This window comes from Chaetodon trifascialis, chromosome 9 (genome assembly GCF_039877785.1).
Source record: "Chaetodon trifascialis isolate fChaTrf1 chromosome 9, fChaTrf1.hap1, whole genome shotgun sequence".
Classification (NCBI taxonomy): Eukaryota; Metazoa; Chordata; class Actinopteri; order Chaetodontiformes; family Chaetodontidae; genus Chaetodon; species Chaetodon trifascialis.
In genome coordinates this window covers 21,661,923-21,676,237 of record NC_092064.1, presented here as the reverse complement: position 1 = coordinate 21,676,237, position 14,315 = coordinate 21,661,923, and the positions used below count along the sequence as shown (strand labels likewise).

General features: G+C 43.5%; 1 protein-coding gene across 4 annotated transcripts in view; it reads right to left on the bottom strand.

Moving 5' to 3' along the window:
- The window catches only part of igsf9ba (immunoglobulin superfamily, member 9Ba), a 64,625-nt gene that overhangs the window by 25,586 nt on the left and 24,724 nt on the right, over window positions 1–14,315 (bottom strand). For all 4 annotated transcript variants that reach the window (XR_011602487.1, XR_011602488.1, XM_070970864.1 and 1 more), the window contains exons 3-5: window positions 12,685–12,831; window positions 4,386–4,537; window positions 555–672 (exon numbers count right to left, since the gene is read on the bottom strand). Coding sequence is in view for 2 of the 4 variants with exons in the window: in XM_070970864.1 (XP_070826965.1) it covers window positions 555–672; window positions 4,386–4,537; window positions 12,685–12,831 (417 nt within the window). In the remaining 2 variants the exon portion in view is untranslated. The remainder of the gene's footprint in view (window positions 1–554; window positions 673–4,385; window positions 4,538–12,684; window positions 12,832–14,315) is intronic.

The following is a 14,315-nucleotide window of genomic DNA, read 5'->3' as shown; positions in this document are numbered from 1 at the left end:
CGAACGCTGACTCTACCATAAAAGCAGGAAGCTCAGTTTCACGTTAAATACACACTGTTAACTCCTCCCAGCCCTGCAGTATCAAGAGACTTAGAGAACTGGAGGCTGGCATCACAGCCATCTATCTGATCTGTGTCGAGCAGAGAGCCTGGTTAATGGACCGGAGACAGGCAGTGACGTCCTCACAGACAGATCCTGTTGTACACACATGGCTGTGCACAAGAGCACACACACACACATGCACAGACAGAGGCCCCAGACTGAGATATTGACTGACTGATACAGACTCAGAAGGTGTGTTACATACATCAGCACACCAGAGAGTTGCATGGCTTTGCTTTTAAATGCTACTACAGTAAAGGCTTTCACGTATAAATAATGAAACTTCAGAGATGCAAATGCAACATTTGGCTGCAGGTAAACGGTTGGAAATGTGTTTTTTCATTTTAAAATCCGGTGCAAATGCATTTGTCAGCAACACTTATTAATAAACTCTTCCATGTAGGGGTCTTGCAGCTACAGTCTACAGTGTGTTTAATTCATGGATGCAGTACCTTGAACCAGCAGACGGGTAGTATGGAGCACCTCTCCCTGGTCACTGTAGGCTCGGCATGTGTACGCCCCTCTGTCATCTCTAGTGATGCCAAGGATGGTTAGACTGCCATCATGTACCTGTGGTCACATGCAGGACAAACAGATAAACGTCCAACCTCCGACACAAAACATACTTAAAAAGTATCAAAAGTAAAAGTACTTCATGCAGAAAAATGGCCCCTGTGAGTGTCATCTTATTATGTATCACTCCATTAGACTGTTTTGTCCAACCAACAGAAGAAAATTATGAAGTTTCCTGTAATTTAGATGGAGGACAAGCGGCGAAGTCTCATATTTTAGGACTGAGTTTAGAATTTTTGCTTGAAAAATGACTTAAAACATAAATTCATCAAAACAGTTGCAGATACATTTTCTGTCGATAGACTAATTGATCAATCAGTGGAGTAAAAAGTACAATATTTCCCTCTGAAATATAGTAGAGCAGAAGTAAAGTGCCATAAAATAGGACCAGTACTTAAATGTGTATTTAAGGACAGTGTTATAGTAAATGTACTTAGTTACATTCCAGGACTGATCACAGATATATAACACTCCCTCCACTGAAGTAAGTTTGTGGACACTTTAGATTCAAGTCAAGAGAAAGTACATCAAACACTTGAAAGCCATGAACGTCTTATGCTTTAATTAACTCCACGTCTGCTTCCTGCATGTGGTAACCTTGGAAACGTCCAACTCTATGTCGCTGCATGTCCCCGTGTGCAGCGGCTGATGAGAACCAATAAGTGGTGAAGAAACACATTAACCAAACCTAATAGAAACACCCTCATAAATTATGCAACAGGTTGCGAGAGGCTCTGTCCATTCAAGTCACACACAGCTGTAGTCTGTCCATTCATGCAGCTGAGGGGGGAATCTGCAACGCCTGCAGAATTATTCCTATTTATCTGTCTTTCAAATGTTTTATAGCCAGGAGATGCGATGAGCAGATCAACCCGCGTTTCACTTCTGTCAGTCTGTTGGCAAACTGAACGTCATCGCTCAGATTGTCTATCACAGGATAACACTTCGTCCATCGCTGCTGTAACATACGACATGTGTGCGCTGAGAGCTAGAAGTGTTAACTAAACATTGACGTGTTGCGAAGCATCGATTTTAATGCTTTGGAATCTATTTGTATTGATTGAAAAAGTCGATTCAAATTCATTAGCATGTTTGTTGCTCCTGCTCAGCCACCTTCAGATACCAGTAACTTTTCCAGCTGGCCTTAAAATGAGCCTCTCATCCAGAAGTCATATGTCTTATTACTGTTGACTAGAATTTATAAATGTAGACCTGTGAAAGTGAAACATAAAAGGCAGAAAGCAAAATGCATATTGGCCTCAAAGTGCTGCGTCAGCACTCACAAGCTAGCAAGTAGCCTAGCTTTCTCATTAGCCAACACAAATAAACAAGCCTCCCGCACTTTCTCCAACAATGTGGCACCTTTCCATCAACTTTGCATGCAATCACACCTCCTTTAATATTCACCTCACGCTCTGTCTGAATCCTGGAATTTCATGCGCTGAATCTATCAAAATTAAATCACTGTTGGATCAAATCATTGCACTCCTACACCACAGGCAGCACACGCAGTCGTGATTGCAGCAAAACTTCCACGACGGCAAACTTAACGGGATCTGATTATATGTAATGGCCATCAGTCCGTTCCAATACTTTCTGTGCCATAGCTGTACTCAATCCAAGGTGAGGGGGAGAAGATTAAAGCAGGAGGAGGAGGAGGAGGAAGAGGAGGAAGTCGGCAGCAGATGAGGGGGAAAGGGGGACACAAGAAAGAAGGAGCAGTAGATAAGGTGAGGCATGAGATGAAGGCAGAATCTCAATTCCTGTCACTCCTCTGACACATCCAGAGAGGCTGATGTGTTCGGGAACAGCAGGAGGTTGCTGCTTTTTTCTGCTTGCGTTTTCGTGCCTGTGATTTGAGTGCACTTTGGGGAAGACCCTCATAATCCCTAGGTTTCTGTCCTCTCCTGCACGACTGTTTTGTTCAGCATCTTTGTTTTATGGTTCTTTTTTTTTTCCCCCGTGCAAATAAATAAAGTAATAAAGTAAAGTAAAGAGAGGAGGAGGAGGAGGAGGAGGAGGAGGAGGAGGAGGAGGAGGAGGAGGAGGAGGGGGAGGAATCCTCCTCCTCTCTAACCCTGTCTGACACATTCCTGCCTTTCTCCATGACGTCTCCATGGATCTGAGCATGTGGGTGAGCAAATACACCCTCACACACACGCGTGCACACACACACATCTTCTCACTGCAAGCAGGATCTTTCCCAAGTTTCAAGTTTCTTGCTCAAATCTAAACTCAAAAGCAGCCAAACGGATGAAGAGAGCTGCTAAATGAACCGCGTTTTTAGATTTTTCAGTATACTGTGTAACAGGAAGTAGCGAAGTACGGCGTTCGGCTCTCACTAGCGATTCTCATTTTTAGCGTAACATTCATATTAGGGCTAATGCAATATTGATGCAGAAGAGGGGGATTAATAATGCATCAGAATGTTGTCTAATCATTTACGGAGGGAATGGTGTTATAAAGAGGCGACAGGAGGGAGAGATGCTGGAGCAAAAAGGGCAAAGTGAAAGAGAAGGGAGAGAGGAGAGGCCTCTGACAGACTGCAGTATCAGTGACACATGAGAAAGTGAAGGCATGCAGGAAAAACAAGGGGGCACCCACCTTTCAAAAAGTTCCAGAAACAATTACAAGCAGCATAAAAGACGCCCTTCAGTGCCCCCGTACTTGTTATACATAATCAGCAACCTGTTACGTTAAAAGCATTCCCGCAGTTTGTAACGAGCTGCTGTGATTTAATTTTCTGTTTACCTTGACCTCCCTCGTCTGCTTCACATTCGTACTTTTGCCAGACTGACTCCTGACAGTCGCCGCAGTACAGATGTTGCATTCGAGGGCCCTCTCCAGCCCCACATGTAGGTGGAGAGAGCACTTGTGCGATGGTTTAGCGAGAGCAAGAGAGCAAGAGTCTCTCCACTTGAGAAAGAGTGACATTTGCCCCTTTCTGCTGAAGATCGTGCAGCTGCGACGCATCATCGTCTGCTGAAGCGTTTGGTGTTTGTGAGTCATCCGTAATGGAGCGGTGTGTTAAATGTCTTTGATTCTGTGCAACTAGCACCACAAACCTGATGTTTATTGTCGACGGTTTATGTAGCTGAGACGTTTCGCTGCTATCAAACCGCGCCGAGGCTGTGCCAGAAATAATCTTGCCATGACATCAGACTGTCTACTTTTGGGAGTTGATCCATGGGAATAAAAATCATGCATAAACAGACAACAAAGACGGATGTGAGCTGCGCTGCCAGTAGCTGTTTTTAAAATTGCTGAAGTGATTCAAGGTGGAGTTTGTTTGTTTTTACCGAGAAGCAGGAAGAGCCTGACTGACAGTCTAGCTGCTACGAACACTGACTGTCACTATTAATCAGTTAAATCAAGTTTTGTTTTGTCAACTAAAAACCCTGACTCAATATGTTTTAATGTATAAGAACACTATAATTAAGAATGTGTTCTCCCCGGTGCCTCAGCAACACAAACAGCACGGACTGAAGCATGTACTGAGCCCTCGACAGAGGTTTTAGCACCAAAAAAAATGTGTTTTTTGCAGCATAACAACAGAGCAAACTGATATTAGCCTCAGTGAGAAACAGACCATAGCATACTTCCAGTACAGATGGACTCAGTGGATGACACCATCTGTGCACAAGCCCTGCTTCTATATTTGTACACAATCATAAATCTGAATTATGCCCATTATTCATGGCCATTCTTACCGAGTATTTTGCGTTGGTTGCGAGCTCCTCCCCCTCCCTCAGCCAGCTGATCATTGGTTTTGGATTTCCCTGGGCAGAGCAGCTAAGCAGAGTGCTTCCCCCTTCCTTCGCCTCCACATATTGCGGCGGCGTCGCTGTAAATGAAGGTGGGGCTGCGGAGAAAGTGAGAACAGAAATCCTTAAAACACTTTGAACCTTTACATTAAAACAGTGATAATTCAGCTGCAGTTCACGCTGTCTTTGCTTTGAGATAATGTTTCTGTTTTCATATACAGATTCTAAACCACGCTAGCAGCTCGATGGATGGCACTCAAATAACAATTGTTGGATGGATTGTCACTAAACTGCACAGGCAATCACTCAATTCTACTGACTTTGGTTCTTATAGTGGCATCAGCAGGTCAAAACTTCAATTTGTCCAATACTTTGGTTTATGACCAAAATCCTACAGAAGTAATAACATTCCCATCAGCCTAAGCTGTACTTTGTGTTTTGCACTCATCAGCAAGCATCAAGTAAACATCACACCTGCTAACCGCAGAATGTTAGCATTGTCAGTTGAGCATGCTAGCATGCATTAATGCATATGATTTGGGGGTTCAAAGATGCTTCTGATTTTCGAGTTGGAAAATAAAACCACAGACATACTGTAGAACACATAAAATCAAGTAAAATACAACAATTGAAAACAAGTGCAGCACTGCATAAGCACGAGACAAAGCACAAAAGTTTCAGGCCTATATTAGGAAGTCATAGCTAGTTAAAGGCTAAAATAAACAGGTAAGGTTTTAGCTTTCAGCTAAAAATATTTAGCGAGCTGGCTTCCCTGAAGGCTATAGGTAGTGTGTACCGAGAGCCGTTGATAAGAACTGGACACCAAGATCCATTCGCATAAAAAAACGCACATAAAAAAGAGCTTCTATGGGCTTCGGGAAAGTTTTACAAATGTAAAATTACAGACCGGTGCTCTACGAGGAAAACGCTTTTTGTGCCACAGGATTTTTTCGTTGTTGTCGGCCAGTGAGACGAACTGGCAGCAAGGCTGACTGGCAGTATTCAACTGTTAGCACATCCACGATTGTGGCCGATTCCCCGTACTCGTGGAACAATTGTGCATTTGAGAGATGAGGGATGGTGGCTTCTCAGGAAAACTGGAAGCAGAACAGTCCTGGAGAGAAGGTGCTCTGCTAACAGGTGATGCCACAGTGTTGGGAAACAGCTAGACACCAGAAAACCTAAAGACACCACTTAGCAACATGGCTGCATTTTCACCTGATGTTTCTGAGCTTCACTAACAGCCACAGGGGAGCTTTTCACCACCTACTGGAGGCCAATAAACTGTGGTTCCCTCAGCCAGCTGCTCTCAGTGTTTCAACATAATATTTTGATTATAAATAGTGGCAGTGTGTTTAGTTAAAGAGAAAAAAGGCACCGCTATACAAGTGGGTCACTGCTTGCCGCTGGGAGTGCTGCCATGCTTCAGACTGCACACAAGCACCTGGCATGGAGTAAACAAATCGCCCAATTAGCACATTTAGACATCTGCCTGTCCATACACTGCCCTCTCACTCTCGAACACTGCTTACTGTATATGACACAGCAGATTAACGGAGACTTTAATCAAATGCACGACTGCTTTATGCATCTCTTGCTCATGTGGTTGATGGGTCAACAGCTGCATTAAATGCATCATGACGCGTCGCTTCAGCTATCAAGGGGAGCAGTTGCTTCACTGATGCTACTAATCCTAATTACTCAATTAGATGCATTGGTGGAATGCAAATCCAAGTACATTTACTACTTGTAGAGATACTTGTACTTTACTTGATTGTTTCCATTTTCTGTGGTTTTATACTCTTCAGAGCTAAATGTTTTACTTCTGACAGCTTTTGTTACCAATTACGTTTCAGTTTAAAGCAATTTGGTTGCCAAGTTGCAAAAGGAAAAATGGTGAGCCTTCATGTTTTATCAAAGGATCTGAAAATCCAAGAGCCAAACTGTCGCCTGCAGCCATTTTCCAGAGTATTTTGCCAAAAAACGCTGTTCCACCCTTTATCCTGGGGACACGGTGAGTACAAGACAACATATTGGTAAATTTATCTTCCTCATGTTTTATCTGTTGATAAGTAAAGTAGTAAAGCTGCAGTGTGCTAGTTAATGTTAGCCAACAGTAGTTTAGACATAATGACCATAATGACCCTTCAGATTTATGTTGTGACACTTCGGAGAGGCCCGACTCTCAGGTTGGAACCGCTGGACTAAACCAATAAGTGCGTATAAAGCAGTTAAAACTAGCTGCATCTTGACCAGCAACAACAGTGAAATGTTGTTTGATCATAATCATAATCATGAATAGGATCAGTGTTATTAATGTAATCAAACACTTACAGAGTACACAATAGAGTATTGGCGCTGTTATCAATTCTAATCCTAATTCAGATTCTTCTCTAAGGATTAAGCATCACTTGACAGGAAATAGGTGGGACACACGGCGGTGACAGCAGGTACATTGGTCAACCTGGGAGTTGTTTTACGCCATCAGGTACAGCTCATCATGGAGGAAGTGTCACCATGGCTGGGAAACCGGGGAGTTGCTCTACAAAAAAAGTACGCTCGTCCTACTTACTGCAGCTCTTCATCAATTATATACATTAAAAGATGCTTGAAGATCCTGCACTCCCACTGTTCTTCTGTGCAGACCACACAGCTCGTCGGCAGATGGCCTGGATGCTCAGATGCGGGGTTCGGCCTGTTCTTTGAAGGCTCACATCCGCTGTTATTTGCTCACTAACTCAAGAGTGCGTCTGCATCATTTTATTCCCTCGCTTGGTCTTTCTTCTCTTGTCTCTGCTCCTCAGAGAATACGGCTAAACAGAGTACACATTTTTCATTGATTTCACATCATGAGCCTCAAACGTGTAACGTGTGTTTGAGTGTACACTGCTACAGAGAGAAGAAAGAGGTGCTCAGGGAGACTCGGGGTGCCTCTGGATCTGGATTATAATATATTGTAATTAAGAAAAGACAAAGAGGGGCTCGCTTCCTCACTGACACGCTCACATGCTACCTTTCTCCTCACAATATGGCTGCTGTCACGGTGTCACATTAAGCAGTCACAGAGTCATAAATTCTCTTCAGACATGGAGGACTACACATTGGACGTCGACCAATCATAATTTGTGAACTAACTTCACTGTTCCACTGACAACGCCAACAGCGAATGTTTAAGTGTGTTCATTTTCACTTGGCGTTGAGGGTGGGCTGGTTCTAATTACCTTTAATTACACTCAGCGGCGGTCTCCATATTTGTTTTGTTTTCAAGTACTTCTGTATCATAAAAGCCAAGTCGGATATATCGCTTTCAAAAAAATTGCAATTAACAAGTCAGAGACTCAATTTCCTGCTGCTACTGTAGCGAGATCCACCATCTATTACTATATTATCATACAGGGACGAGTGAACAAGGGAACAAGGAAGTGATTTTGGACACAGCTACAGTTTGCAGAAGGTGATGTTGCACTACATGTAACAGGTGTGCTTAAAAAGTTAACGCTGACTGAAAATCTGCTTGAAATCATTGACTTTAACTTCTCACTGCAGTGATGTAGAAGTGTACTCCAAGGTGCAGTGTTGGGAAACTTCACTCTCTACATAAACTAGTTCAAAGTTCAGTTCACAAATTTTAAAATGAACTAGTGAGATATTACTTTTCAAAATTATTGCCACAGCCCATATAGAACCACAGACAGCAATTATTTTATCAGTGTTAACACTGTAACTGATCGTCAGATTTCATCTTCATATCCAATCTTGAATCCTTATCCAACCAGGGTTTACATTAGCATTGAGGTGACAGCACTTCCCCATTGCTGCTTTAACACTTTGTTGCTGTCCATTCAGTCCACACTAGTAGCAGCTGCAGCTTTCACCCCATGTGACTGAAGTGCAGATTTTCTTTTTGAAAGCTGGCGGGCAAAGTTTGCACAGAATTGTAAGATTTTTCCCATCCTCACCGACCTTGTCTTAAAACTCGTTTAAATGATCATATGACGACTCCATGCTGCTTTTTGTTTTGATGACGCATGCAGCGGTGCGACACTGGTGGCTGGTGTTGCCAGATTGGGTGTTTTTTGAAAAAACAGACTGTTTCCAAAAAAAAAAACAAAAAAACAGGATTGTGTGTGTGTGTGTGTGTGTGTGTGTGTGTGTGTGTGTGTGTATGTGTGTGTGTATATATATATACACACACACACACATACATATTACGGCCGTCCAATGAACGCGTTCAGGCACAACCCTCCAAAGGTGCGTCAGTACACTGTGATGTCACTGCCGGGTGTGGCTACAGGTGCAACAAGGCAGGCAACAACAAGGCAACACATGCCACGACTGTGGGGTTGGACTGATAATCTGATCCCAGCGTTATACTGACCCCGTGTCCAGACCGCAGCCGTCACGTCAGTGTTCAGGCCACACTGTTTGTGCGTTTCAACTCATCGAGCAGCAACAGAGCTTTCTGTGCAGCATGCAGTTTTCCATTTATACAGTATGTGTGACTATTCCAGATCTATTTTTCTGTCAACACAGACGATTGGCTCCTAAGTCATTCACAATTTTACACTGAACCTGAAAAAATAAGCTTGTGTCTATAACCAAAATATGATGAGTGAAACGGATTCTCAGCTCTGATTCGAACATAAGTCAAGCTGCAGTGACGGCAGGATTTGGTTTGCAGTTCTCAAGTTTTATGAGATGTTGTAGTCACATTTATTCAGTGCCTTTTTATTGGACCTCATGTTTATTATTGAAAAAAAACAGACTTAAACAAACACTGCAGGCTGCGGTCACGCCCGTGAGACACAGCTGAGATGCGAGCCGATGCAGACAGCTGCACAGATTAAAATGAGAGAAATCTGTTGTGTGAGATGTGCGAGTAAAAAAGCTGTCTGACACACTTGCGGTCTAGACACGGGGTAATGCAGACAAATGCATCTTTCTCTTCCTTTTTGGGAACACAGGCTTTAGGAGTTTGGTCCAAATAGGCCACACATGAGTCCCTACTGGACTGACATTTGGACCCATGTAAGCAATTTGGGGAGAAATGCAAAGAACAAAAATGTCTATTTATTATCTAAATTTGGATCCCACATGGGCCTGAGGATGATCGTTCACACGGGCTCCACTTGAGGCCACAGAGGGCCTGTTAGTGACTGACAAGGGCAGACACACACGGGGAATATATGGAGCTGGTGGACAAATGAGCTGGCATTTGAGCCCCGGTTGGGTCAACCTAATGGGTCCTGAATGCCAGCCCATCAGTAACCCAGTGACACAGTGGCAGCGCTTGCGTTTTGTGATTCAGTGTAGAGGTTTAACTAAAAAATCATGTGAAAACGCTGGTGCGCTGGTGTATTTTTGATCTCTGAAAAGCTGATGCTTGAAAAGTAGAAGGGAAGGACAGGAGAGACTAGAGAGGAGAGGATGAGACGGCGGGGGGGAGGGCAGAGAGAGAGAGAGAGAGAGAGGCCTTAGTGTCTTTTTCGGGCACAAGGCCTTGCCATCTGACACCTGCCACTGAGTGGGCACGAATTCTCTGTCCGCTTGGCAGGAAGTTAAGGCCAGCAAACAGGAACTGAAAGGAGGAGTGTATGTAAATACCAACAGCCAAAGGAAATGGGTGCCGTTAGTGTCTGTGTGGAGGCCAGACGAAAATGGCACCTGCTTCCCTCACAGACACCCATTTAGAGGACAACAGTGGCATAAAGTCTTCATATGAATTCCCTTTTCGGATATCTGGGCTCTGGAACAAATGCTGCTTTTGGTATTTCCATGAATGCCTGTCTTTAAATGCAAATAACCGCACCAGAAAAACAAAATACTTGCGCCAGTTAAACACATCCACCCACACCCAACACATACGCCGGCTTACAGCCTCTCTATAGTCAGACACGTTACATGCATGAGGTCATGTAAAATGCCATCACTTAATATGCCAAATACATATGACATTCAGGGGTATTATTAGTTCTGCTAGAGCCCAAAGAGCTCAGTTTCTGTTGAAAGGCCTGACAGGAGTGGAGAGCGGCAGAAGAGGCAGGGAGGGAGCAGTTGAAGTTAAGAGTGAATACTGATGAGGCAAGCCACAGAGATGCAGTATGCCTACACAACAAAACATTGACACACACACACATGCACGCCCACAGACTTTTCCACAAACTCCAAACATCACGAGGAGTGCGCAGGTGACAGCGGGGTACAACCTATTCACTCTTCAACTTACAACTCCACCCGGCAGACGGAGATCTCATTTAGCCGCATGCAAACACACACAATGAGACGCTCTCATGTCAATGTTGATGTAACGCGCTGCACACAGAGCACAGTGCAGAAAGTCATTTGCAGCGTGCGGTGAACAAACACACCCACGACACACCAGCGCACACAAAAGAAAACATTATGTTGCGCATTGATAATAAGCATTTATACAGATCAGCATTTTTCATTCCAAAGTGATTACGCCGTGCAGTGGACTTTATAAATGGCTCTTTACACAGTATTTCGCGTACAGCGCGTTGTAATCATTATTCAAACACAAGAACTGCACCCATTGTAAAGCATATGCATGATGAAATCGAATATGCATGAGTTTCACACAGCACTCATAAGCGCCAAAAATATACATGTGAATGAGGCTGACAGTACTTCAGTAAGTCTCTCTCTAACAACACTGAGGATTACAGCTTTCTCAAGTTCGAGACCTGTGAAGCTTTAACACAAGAAAATCACCACTTTTGGCCTGAACTATTCTCTTCAAACGCCCCTTTAGGAAATATTCAGCCGCTAACGGTGACAGGAAAGCTAGGAAACGCAGGGAATGCAGTGAGACGACGCGGTTTTTCTGCATTTGCTTTACTGCCTCTTTGCTGCAGACAGCGAGGATTTACTGAGTTACAGCCACTGCGAAACATGTGAAGCAGCTTAATATAACATCTGTCTAAAAAGCATTCCTCACATGAAACAGATACAGGGCTTAAAAAAAGCCTAAAACACGACGACATCATTGTCTCTGTAGTCTCTGGTGAAGACACACTTCACACAGGATTCTCTGAGCCACTGGGGCATTCCTGGGAAATGCAAAGGTGCAGATTTTTTTTCCGCCCGGTCATCAGTTTGATAGCTCTCAGACTATCACAGACGATCCCTGCCGGAACCGCCTTAAACAGGCCACAATCAATTCTCTTCTAAACAGCCTCTCATCCCTTTTTACCCAAGGCCTTTTGAAAAGCAGCTGCAGGAATGATCTAAAACAGTGTCTAACAGCCACTCATTCAATTGTGCCGGCTGAAAACATGAAAAGCATAAACTGTGGCCAACGTACAGCACAAGTGGACCAGGAACAATTTACAGAGGAGGACCGGTGTGACTGAGGGTTGATTCTAGGGCGGCTAAGTTATGATTGATTGATTTCTTTTTCTTTATTTTCTTCCGCCCCTAAAAGAAAAAGGAAACACTGTGATCAGACAAAGACAAAAGGAGTGCATCAAAGTCCAGCATGTAGAAGAGCTGCACACTAAAATCAATCAAAATGCCGTTTTAAATCTGTTCTTTCAGTTTCTATGTTCAGCACAGGGGAGAGTCATCTTAAATATTTGGGAATTGAAACACATAATTTGAAAAATGCCCGTCATCATTTCCCAGCGGTGTCTTCAAATGTCACCTGACACTAAGACCCACAGACGTTCAATTTAAAATGATTCAGAAAATTAAAATAAGCAGCAATCTCTTGCACACGGGAAGCTGGAAGCGCTGACTGAGAACGATTTATCCATCACCAAAACAGTCGACAATGACTTTTCTGTCAGCCGACTGATCGATCGGTCGACTAATCAGCTTCATCGTTCGACATAAAACCTTCACGACATCGTCCCGACAGACCAAACCTGTTAACTGAAGTAAACTAAGGATGAGAACTAGGAGTTAAAATGCATAGACGTTCATGATTATAGACCTGATTCAAACAAAATCAGTGCAGCTGCTCAAAAATACAAAAACTAGAAGTAAACAAAACATTTCATCAAAACTAAAAAGCGCCACCGACTCAACACAGAAAAGCTGCTGCTGCTTGTACTTTTGACCTTGAGAGGATTGAGTCATGCCGTCTAACATGCCCTCAAGAAAACACTACTTTATTCCACATGGAGCTGTATGGTGCACGTTTCCTGTTATTCCTCTCAGACACACACCCACTAGCACATATGTTCCCAGGTCAGAGAGCAGGCACCGCGGGCGGGTGACTCACCGTTGACTGTGAGGTGCACCCAGCTGCCGTTGTGGAAGGTGTCGTACTGTTGCTCCAGCATCAGGACCCTGCACTCATACCAGCCCTGGTCCTCGGAGCGCACTGGGTCAATCTGTAGGGAGGCCTTCCCGTGCAGAGAGGCTCTACCTGGAGACAGACGGGACAGAAAACACCAGAGTTAAGCGCCGTGCATGCAGCGTCTCCGCTGAAACTCACACCTGGCGGCTTTGCTGGTGACCACAAAGATCCATCATGGCAGTCAAGTGCTTTACTTCAACAGTTTCCTTTTAAAGCATGAAACAGATTTCCTTTTGCATTTTAAAAGTCCTGGTGCAATGCTCTTCAGAGGCCAATAGATTAAAAATAATGCTTTTGTTTGTCTTTTAAAGGGATTATAAAGACAAATAAAATCTATTCTTTCAGTCAGTACTGTATGTTATTAGGATTAAGTGCAACATTATACAAATCTTTCTCTGCAAGGACTCCATAAACTACTAGCTGTTAAAATAAGTACAAGCCTCTTTGGATGCACAAAGACGAGGTCGGGTGTGACGGACAAATTCACTCTTTAGCTCTTTTTTTTTGTTTTAACCTGCTTATTCCTATTCAGGGAGTGCGGCAGTCTGGAGCCTCTCCAAGCACTGGATGGAAGGCAGGAAAACACCCTGGACAGGTTGCCAGTCTCTCACAGAGTTAACAGAGACAGACAATCCCTAACGCTTACTGTACAGTCATACCTACAGGCAATTTAGAGCCTTCAATCAGGCTGACGTCCAAGTCTTTGGACTGCTGGAGGAAACACAAACGGATACAAAGAGCATGCCGACACTAGATACCCAAACTCGAATGATTACTGCCAAAAGATTTTGGTTTGTACACTTAAAAAAATTGCTTTGACATTTTGGGAAATGCACTTATCTGCTTTTTTTTGCCAAAAGTTAGATGAGAAGATTGATGCTGCTCTAACACCTGTGCAGTAAATACGAAGCTCAGGCCAGGAGATTGTTAGCTTAGCATAATGTTGGAAATGGGAGAAAAGCTAGCTTGGCTCGGTCCAAAGATGCAAAATTGACCTACAAACAACTTCAAAGCTCAAGAAATAACACAATATGTCTTGTTAGATTAATCTGTGCAAAAATGTGAGTATAAAAACGAAAAGTTTTGATTGTACAGGGGTTTATGAAGGGATTTGACTCAGTGCTTCTCTGTAATGAGATACAACATGCTAACTGGTGGGGATTAGTTGAATTTGTTACCTTTGGACAGAGCCAGGCTAGCTCGTTTCCCCCAGCTTCACATCTTTATGCTAAGCTAACGAACGTTAAGCGAACATCTCCTGCGTGCTTCGCATCGATCTTCTCTTCTAACTGCAAGAAAGCAGATATTCCTCAAGATGTCAAACTCCTCCTTTAAGCATAAATTAACAACCATCTGGCTTGAAGACAAACCAGCTACCTTGAAGTATTGGGATTTATGCATAAAGGTACCCAGGAGCCATACCTTCAGCTGGATTTAAATAAAGTATTCAGCATCACTGTGGAAAAAGACCATCCTTCCACCTCACAGAAATCATCTATTTCTTATGAAACTCCTCCATCCCCACTCCTTTTTTTTTTTCTTCAAGGCTGAGG